The sequence below is a fragment of the Rhea americana genome, unplaced genomic scaffold, assembly GCF_003343005.1.
Source record: "Rhea americana isolate MKP2758 unplaced genomic scaffold, rheAme1 scaffold_156, whole genome shotgun sequence".
Taxonomy (NCBI): Eukaryota; Metazoa; Chordata; class Aves; order Rheiformes; family Rheidae; genus Rhea; species Rhea americana.
Window position 1 is genome coordinate 1,704,065 of NW_028185661.1, and position 10,230 is coordinate 1,714,294.

At 38.0% G+C, this 10,230-nt stretch overlaps 1 protein-coding gene across 2 annotated transcripts in view; it reads right to left on the minus strand.

Annotated features, from left to right (window-relative positions):
* The window catches only part of HIVEP1 (HIVEP zinc finger 1), a 117,885-nt gene extending 109,409 nt beyond the window's left edge, over window positions 1-8,476 (minus strand). For both annotated transcript variants that reach the window (XM_085299914.1, XM_085299912.1), the window contains exon 1: window positions 7,936-8,476. In XM_085299914.1, coding sequence (XP_085156040.1) covers window positions 7,936-7,975 — 40 coding nt within the window. In that variant the 5' untranslated portion in view covers window positions 7,976-8,476. The remainder of the gene's footprint in view (window positions 1-7,935) is intronic.
* Window positions 8,477-10,230: the final 1,754 nt, after the last annotated feature.

The following is a 10,230-nucleotide window of genomic DNA, read 5'->3' on the forward strand; positions in this document are numbered from 1 at the left end:
TCTGAAAGCACCTACTTTCACCACTGTATGTATCCAGCAGATTCTCTTTGCATCCTCACTTTCTTTTTCTAATATTTAGCGTGTATGTGCATAAGTCTATAAATACATATTCAAAGCTGACAGTGCCAGCTACAGTCACRTTAATTTCTTAGGGCCTCTTTTTAATTGCTTAAATCTCAGCCAAACGTTATCCATTCTGAGTGAAACCTTCTATGCCAGATTTCTCCTTTTTCTTCCCTTAATTAACATAAAGAAATATGAAAAGTTGAATTGCTTCCTTACTTACAGGTACTAAGRTTCTTAAAGCCATTCATTAAGAACCTCCAGTACTTCCCACTTTTGAAWTTTGTCAATATAAGAGAATACAGAGAGGGAAAACAAGTAAACAAGAAATAAGGAACAGATYGTTTGCTATCCTTATAAATTATATACCTGCCTTTGGACAATTTAAGAAGTTCTGAAAAGCCTGCTGCTTATACACGGCAAATTGAGGTTTCCAGCATAGTTGCACAATGAGTTCAAGCTGACATACATTAGCACAGGCACTGAAAAAAAAATGCARTCCTGTAATTCTACCTGCTCCAGGCTTATTTCCACCTCTGTACCTTTCACACCAGCACAGATATTTGTGAGGCCAAATGACAAAACTGACCCTGACTGAAAAAGTACAAGCAGTCACAGTTACTGTTGCCTTTGCAACATCCTTCCCTGTCTGTCCCTGCCACTGCACCCACTCCTGTAGCAGCATGGTGTACTGGAGTGGGGAACTGAYCCAGATAAAAACTTACCTCTCCCACCTCTCATCTTTGAATTAGCCCAGTTCATTTTAGCTAAAACTATTTCTTCCACTGCAAGGCTAGATTACACACAGATGGTAGCCCAAGCAAGGGGAGCAAGAGCAACACGAAGTGGGGAAGAAAGGGCTGAGGAGTGGGATAGACCACTCTGCCAGCAGTAATGGCTTGAGCTGATCTTGAAACCAATTATGAAATTAAAGATACACCTTTCTAAAGATTCTTTCCTGTACTGAATATTCACCCCTCACTGCCAAGTCTTCCTCTGCACCAATTTGAAACTCTGTAAGATTATGCCACAAACAAGAACCTGGATATTACAGAAAACAGCACAAATGTTTAAAACCTGTAAGACATTCTCTCCTAAGACCTGAAAGATATTCTCTCCTAACAGCTTTCAAAAACAGAAACAAGTGCTGCRAAGTTCACTGATGGCATTTGTTTCTCCACTCTCTAATGTCCAGTCCACATAGGGTAAGTCAGTATGTTACATGACTCATGCAGTAAAAGTCTGAGTTGCAGTTACGAGGTCCCAACATGTTGATGACTCATAAGAAGAACTGTGGTTCAATATGACAGAATTTCTTGTTTTTTCTGTTTGCTATTTAAAAGATAGGAAGTAACATTTAAGAACACTTTTYAAATCTTAAGATTGCAAAGTGTAGCACTGAGAAGTTAGAGAATGCCAAAATTAAGGTTGTTTACACAAACTCATTCAGTGCACAAAATGYACTATACTTATTGCTTGGCCCCAGGCTATATTTGCAGCACACCCTGAATTGAATGCAAGACTACCAGTTTCTTTATAACCTTTTCCGTTATTTGGCCACAGCATTATCTGAGCACTTCACAAYGCTAAAAACTGTATCTTCTGAACCCTTGGAAGCTTAGGTGGTACTGGTATATCCAATTTACAGGCAAGAAACAGAGGCATAGAGAGATTAAAAGATTTGCCAAAAGTGTTGGCTAATCCTTGGTCCACAAACCTTAAGTCATCTAGATTCTGTTTTTTGAAAGTACTTAGCATTTTGGTGGTATTTTACATYCAAATTGTACACATAGTGGACTACCTACAGTTCCAAAAGCTCAGCTTTTTTGTCTGAGTGTCTTGACTTGGAAAAAAAAACAACACACAATTAGCAGCATACTGCAGATAATCTGGCTTTATAGACTTGATTAGTCTCACTCAAGAAACTGAGGCAGAAGCAGGAATGAAATACAGTTCTTTCAGGGCAATATTAAACAATCTTATCGCTCCTACCATTCTCTCTTGCAACCCACTGTCGGCCAGCATTTTTCCATCACTTGTGATCCAACCATACTGTACAGTGGACAGGACTAGACCCTCTGCTGAAAGGACGCACATGATCAAATTTACAGACAAGTAATAAGAGAGTCAGGTACAAGTTAGGTGACGAGGAGGGGTAACAAATTAGAGCTTTAAATCCAGCCTTTCTAACACGGCAGAGTATTTTAGACATTTTTTTCATGTGGAAACATTATTACATGTATTATAATGTAGATACATTACAATAGCATTTAAAAGTTGTGGCCAGGATCRTAGGATCAGTAAGGCTGGAAGGGACCTCTGGAGATCATCTAGTCCAACCTCCACACTCAGCAGGGTCACCTAGAGCATGTTAGACAGGGTTGCATCCAGGCGGGCCTTGAATTTCTCCAGAGAAGGAGACTCCACAACCTCTCTGGGAAACCTGTTCCRGTGCTCTGTCACTCTCACAGGGAAGAAATTCCCCCTCATGTTCAGGTGGAACTTCCTGTGGTTCAGTTTTTGCCCATTGCCTCCTGTCCTGTCACACGGGACAACTGAAAAGAGTTTGTCCCTGTCCCCTTGACACCCTCCCTTCAGGTACTTGTTTTCTAATGAGTAAGATGTTGGACATTCACATATTAAGATGCAATTATCAGCCATAAACATTTTACAGTTTTAACTGGCAAGACTGAGAAAAGATGGGATAAAGAAACATTACCATCCCAGACGAGAAATTTGAGGCACAGACTGACTTCTTCCATGGTCTACACATTACAAGCAGATCTTCCAGTACTCAGGCTAGTGATACACCAACAGAACCATGTATTCTCTCCAGCTTTATGAAGAGAGGTTTTGTTCTTAAGTGTAGCTTCTACAAGCAATGATAAAAAAATAATCTGATCTTCAGAAACAAGAACTGCTGCCAAATCAATGGATATTTCTATAATAAAGTCACTGAGTCAGAGCTAAGACTCCCTGTTCCTTTGTCACACACATGCTCCAGAAATTTGAGCAAGATATGTATCCAAGCCTTCTCTGCAATATTTTTACAGATGTCCAAGGGCACACTGCAGAATGCAAAGCATAAGCACTTCTGATGTGCCATCAATGGCACCTCATAAATACCCTGAAGTGAAGCATTATTTATATGGCAGAAACAGTACTAAGATCCAAGAGTCTAACATTATGCTTGCACACTTCTTTTAAACTGAACAAGTATCAGTCACAAATGGGAGTTCCGTGAAGTCTCCGGGAGGTTTTTATGCATTTGATGCATATTGTGAATTAAAGTACAGCACAATGATTGATTTGCAAGTTATATATAATACATGCCCAAACACTAGTAAGAAATATCAACCTGTTAGTTTTTAATGTAGAGAGGCCTATGTCAACATTGAAAGCATATTATCATTTTAAACCAATTCAAAGAGCTTTTACTAAATTACAGTTAAGACGCAACAGATGCATAACTCTTCTGGAAATCGTAAGACCCAGAACGTATCCAGCTTTCCAGCAAACTTATGCACACTTCTCAGATTACAGCACAGCTATCAAGTAAAGCTACTCATATTATACTCATATTTCCTTAGCAAATACAAAGTGTTAAAAGATTGGGAAGGCTCTCAAACTTTAAGGGCCCATCCATCATTTGTTTCAAATGGAAATATTTGATTGAAAAGGAAAAATAGATGCAGCAATCAGTATTTTAAAAAAATAATAAAAAGTTTAACTATAGAAAGATTAAGATCAAAATATCTGTTACAATTTTGTACTTGTGAATTAGAGCATGGTGCTAAATACTGTACCAATAATAAATAATTTTTCTTTTTTAAGCTCTAGAACTGGATATGTCTAAGTAAACAAAAACATGAGTTGTTTTTCGTTCTATATCACAACCATCTGACAACAAACCAAGCCCACTCAGCCCTGCTAAAAGCATGATTCTCTAATGTAACTGTACTTCTGGGAATACATTACTGCTTCTGTGAAATGTTTGTTACATCTGTATATTTACGTGGCCAACTGATACACAGTACAACTGCATGTAAAGCAGTCTCTTAGCAGTTGGCAAAGTCTTACAAATAAAGTTAAGAAAAGATGACCTTTGGATGCCTGAGAACTAGTAAAGAATCTAATGATCCGTCTTTTTTTTTTTTTTTTTTTTTTTTTTCCAGCTTACCTCTGGAAGAAAAGGGAGGTTATCCTCTTTCACAGCACACTTATTTTCTGAGGGGTGATGATGCTCTCCGTCAGAAATATGATACGCTACTGAAATATTCAATAGACTATGATGACACCAGGAATATCTGCTGATGAATAACTGTTCCAGTAGTGTAACTTACAGGTAACTTGGCTACAAGTGTTTTCCTAGGTACACCTTTGGCTTTTATTTTTGAAACTACTAAATGTTTGGAGGATTTTTATACATTCAAGGTATAGCTTTTTGTGATCTGCAAAGCTGAAAATTCTCCCAGATTCTAACCACTTATCCTTACCACTGGAGATCACTGTTAAGTTAGTCAGGAGACTGAGTTTGATACTGTGCACGACACTCCTGACCAAAGCAGTCACACTGGTAATATTTTTCACGTAAGGATGTATTTGCAATGAGAAACAAGGAAGATTGATGTGACTAAACAAAATAACAAAGCAAGCGCAATGCAGTAGATGCCTTATCGATATCCTTCAGCTATAACACGTCACTTGGCCCCAGTCAGGCATTAAAATCATAGCCATGAAAACAGATGGCTAACTAATTTTATTTTACTGTTTTTATTTGCAAAACAATTCTTCCTTCAACCTCTCCTCTTGATACAGCTCTTTTCCTTCTGTAAAGTCCAGTTAGTACAGCACTATATTGACTCATCTATAAAAAGAGAGTGAAAATGGAGAAGGGGGAGGGGGAAGGAGACCTCAGCACAAAAAATTAAGAAATTTGATCTTCAGAGAAGAATACTTGCTTTAATCTTCAGGGAATAATACTAGGGACATTGCTAACCTGACAAAGGCTGAAGCTCTCTCAAAAGTATACAAAAGTATACAAAATGAATAAAGTCACATCACAGAAAGAAAAGTCTTATACTTCTTTGCCAAAGATCTTGTATTTAGGGGTGTGTGTGTGTRTATATATATTAYAGAGTACTCTGTTTTCTCTAGACCATAAAAAAGGGTAGATTATTGCAAACACATACAATTTGAAAGTCTTTAAAACTTCTTCCTATGCTTCAGGAAATCCAGATTTTTTTTTTAATGGAGAATAAATATTTTCATTAGAAAATGTATATACATTTTAGATTCCTGGACTCAATTATTTATTTTCTAGACTAACTTAGACTGCAAATGCAACCCAAGAAACTCATCTGACGCACACCAAAATAGACAGTGTCAAGGGCTGTTCAACGGTGACTGCGCTAAAAAGTTAAACATTGATGGGCTCTGAACAAGTCCAGTTAAATCTACTGCAGAGTTGATTGCTGTGGGGCAACCAGAGAGCAAAGGGAGCTGAAACAAGGCAGAGRGAGGCCAGGGAAGGCCACTGAGTGTTCTTTGTAGAAAGGCAGAAAAATTAAGTTTAGACAACTTTAACATACCTTTTATTCTAAAAATAAAGTTCACCTACTCCTACACCTTTATCTTCTGAAAGTTATATGATTTTACAATTCACTGAGTTTCACCTTAGATCACAGACATTTACTCTTTTTGTGGRTCTAATTATCTTCACTAGTTACCGTAAATTACACCAGAGATGCAACACATTTTTAAAAGTTCAAACAATGAAGACCATCAACTTAAGACTGGCCAAACTTTCAACACATGAAAATAAGCTGTCAGAAACCAGACCTAAGGAAGCTTTTCAGCCACTTCAAATTTCAACAATAATCTGGAAGTTAAGCAAGAATTTTCTGCCATCTTCTCAGAGACTCATAAAATGACTAAAGGAACTAAAATACAGTTTTACTCATTATCTAGACTAAAAATGGAAATAGGGCATATCTAATGAGAAGTAAACCAATTTTCAAATCACTTCACCTCTAATAACCCAGAATACTAGCTATATATGCTCACAACATGTTTAAGTTTGCAGCACCTGTGTAATTTTAACATCATCTTTAACGGTAAACAAAAGGTTCCAACATCACTTCAAATTCTGGTCTCAGCTTATACCTCCGTTTACTTTCTGAATATTTAATCCATCTTAATCTACTGGAAAACTCCATTAGTTGTAGAAGAATAGAAACTGATGATAACTGCTATTATGGGAGGGTAACAGTAAAGGGCTGGGAAAATTACGCAAAGTAAAAAAAAAATGCAATTCACTTCTTGCACAATTAAATGTTTAATTAGATTATTTATTTTAAATGCATTTACTTCAGTGAGTACAAAATTACAAATACAAGAAAGCTTTACAAGAGACTTATCTGCTCTCATATTGCTTTGAACTTAGGAGTTATCAGACAGGGCACTAAAAATTAGATCATTTTCATATTTGATTGAAAAAGATAACATCTGCTATGTCAGTAACCTGGTAAGCAGTAATATTAAGAATTAGGATCTAATTCACCATTTCAAGTTCCGTAAGAAGGGGGAAACAACAGCTCCTAAATTTAAGGAACTCCAAGGTGCCCATCACTCCTTTTGCCCATTCCTGCTCTGTGATAGAGGCTTAACTATCACATGGAACAAAGCTGCTCAGCACTTCCTGAATAAAGGCACAGCAAAGATGTGTTCAGTAGCAGAGATTCTTACTAATACTGGCACGCAGTCCATACACACAGAGTCTTTGATACAACTGTATACACTAGAACTTAAGAGCCTTTTACCTTTAACTGAAACAGAAAAGTATATGAATGCTTGTGTTTGTTGGGTGCTGGCTCACTTTTTTTCCTCCTCCTKCCTCTGTTTCTTTTTTTTCTTTTCTTTTTTTAAAGTTAAAACCAGAATCAAATACTGTTTCTGCCCTTATAATTTTATGCCAGTATTTGCAGATTTACGATAGCTTTTATTTTCTAAAGGGATGCATACATACTGCAACTGTGAAATCTACAGTTGAAAAAAAAAAAAAAAAGAAATGACAACTACATACAGGCAGAGGGAAGGCATGTTCTCCCTTGGCATTTATTTCTGCTCTTGAACTAATCTGTATTTTTCCCTCACTTAATTCCTCCAGGGCTGCTACTACCAAGGGAGTAACAAATAATCATATGATCAGATTCCTCACATTCATCTGCCAATCCTGAACTCTGGTAAGTGCACTAGGATTTTGTTCAGGGAAATGCCTACACATACAAGCTTGCCTGCTGGTGGACCAACCATGCGTTTGTCCCTTTCTGTAGCCAAAGAACTCCAATTCGGTTGTGTAAAAGCAGGGCAGTGAGGAAACCAAGGTCAAACCCAGAAATTGCTGAGGAAGCATAGGTGACAGAGATGATAAATAGAGGGGAGGCATGCATGGGAGAAGAGTCTGATCCCCTCAAAAGCAAGCCAAATTGATTACTATTTAGAAAAAAAACTATCAGCTGYCAAATCTCAGGCTGCTTCTACATCACACACACTTCCCACCTCTGTGTAGTTCAGCTGCATATTATTTGGTAAAGAAACTATGTCTTCCTTTGCATTTTCAAAGTTTGATGCTGATCATTGCTGCAAGGTGAATATCAAGAGTGCTGTCAAGCACACGGACTACAGGAATAAGAACAGATTCCCCTTATTTCTTTTAAAGTTACTGTAGTCGTACAGGTTACTCCTAACGCTTGTTTGTAAAATATTTTTGGACCAAAACAAACTTCTTCAGTATATATTCCATTAAGTTAATAATTGAAACTACAACTGAGTTTCCCAAGAGCTTTTATTTCTTAGCTGAGAGCTACATACCTCTCAGGTTTCTGGGATGTATCTGCTTTGTCCGAGGCATTTTCCTCTAATTTCATATACCCCTTTCTCCTCTCAGAAATGAAAAATACAGCAAGCAGAGAGCTGGCAGTTCCATAAACTTGTCAAAGGAGTCAGTTAATCTGTGTGCTAAAAAAAGAGAGAAAGAAAGAGAGAGAGAGAGAAAGAAAAAAAAAGTTAGAGATGTATGGAAATGTATGCATTAATAAGGAAAACAAAGATATCTGCTCTCTTTCATCCTAAAATAGCTACAGGAACTAGTGATGAGCAACAAAAACTCCTATGCCCATCCTGTACAGAGTGAAATGTTCCAACATTATAAGAAAATTAAATGAGGATCAAACTCCTTTTAGGGTTACTCTGGAGGCATGATAAGACACTTTTCCACATTTGTCAGGTGTTCTCTACCCAGAAAACATTTTCCAATAATCTGTGTGCTGTGGAAAAAAAAACAAAAACAAAAAAAAAGTCACATCAGGCTTTAAAATAGTAGATCTACATTTGTTTAGAGAGGGATGGGGGAGGGAAGGGGAAGGGCAAACACCCACTGCATCAGCAGTCATCTCTCAAATCATCTGATTTGTAACATCAGCCATCTCCACAGTTTCCTTACTTGGAGTGTGCAATTGTAACAAGTCCAGAAGAGCTCCCCAGGGGACTCTACTGAAATATCAATTTACAACACAGACTCACACCAACTCTCAGCCCATGTACAAGTCGTTGCAAAGCAAGCTCCTGCATCGGCATGCAGCAGTTCCTGCATTTACACGAGGGTGCAGCCAGTGAACTCTAGTATGCATAAATCTCATGGAAGGTGGAATTCTTTTAATAGCTTAATGGACAGATTTTCTATTGGAGGGGCACAAACCTAAATTTGCATCCCAAAACCTCCACATTTTCCCCCAAGATTAAATAGTGTTATGATTTAAGGAGTATGTTGTTTAGCTTCTGAAATCTTCCTGTACTGAAACCTCCCTCAAAACTAGAGTGAACCACTCACACTTAGGAACTTAAAAAAGAAAGTGACTGGTGTGATTCCACTACTCCAGCTAAAAAAATGAAAAGCTAACCACTACTCACATACTATTCATAGTAACACCAGCCCAGATTAAGAGCTTTCTTTTAATCAGCACCACGAAGAATTTTTTTTAATGCATATAAATCATATAGTGGCCCTTAATATGGGCACATTAGCAAAGGATAACCAAAATAGGAAATATGAAGTATGTCGGACCTTTATCATTTAAGTATTAACTCARGGTTCTGATTACTTTTAAGACAGATAACAATGTTTTTGCAAAAGCAGAATTCAAAATCACTTAAAATAGACTGTTGCTTACAACCACCCCTTCAGTCTACAGACTGTTGAGGAAGATAATGATTAATTTTTAATGTTTCTTTTGTCTGTTGCTGCAAAAAAAGACCCGAACAGGAGAAGAAAGTGACTAGGACTGACACAAAGGAAGGCTGGAAAATATTTTCTGACTAATGGTTCTTTACTAGGATGTTATGTTTGGGGGAAAACAAGAAAAAATCCAAAACACCACACACAGCACTATCAAGTTGTTCACATATGCYGCTTTACCTGCAAAGGTACCAGAAAAATTTAGAAACAAAATAAAATCTTATGCTAAGTTTTGAACGTTCTGCTCTTAGACACAAACTCGAACGGTACAGAAACGGCCAGCATTACTTGAAGCAACAAGCACCTCTGATCCCTTATTTTGTTTTGCTGGCAAGTATGGGTGTTCTGCTGACATCCTTACAAATAATAAACACAGACACTTATTTCGGTAAGCTATTTCAAGCGCACGGGTTTGAAACGTATCAGGTATCYGCAAACCGTAAGCGCCTCCTGATGCTCCCTTGCAGCACAAATGACATCTTTTTTATGCTTTAAAACTATCTATTTCACCTGGTCACCAGCAGGATTCTTTTGGGGAGGGATGGCCCTACAAAACCACAGCAGAAATACTGCAAAGACCCACATAAAGTCGTTTCCCTGCTTGATTTAAATAATGAAAAAAGAGAGAGAGAAGGAGCCCTCCACAATCCCAGCGGTCATGTCCCACCCCCACCCCACCCCGCAAAAATTGCAGATTACAGAACAGACCGACAAGGCAGAGGGACGGCTGCAAGCGCAGAGCCCGAGGGACCCGTGCAACGTCGGTATGTGCGAGCACAGTTGCACAGAGAGGAGGAGACGGGAGAGAGAAGGACAGGAGGAGAGGAAGGAGAAAAAACATTGTTAAAAACACTTTGAAGTTGTGCAACTGT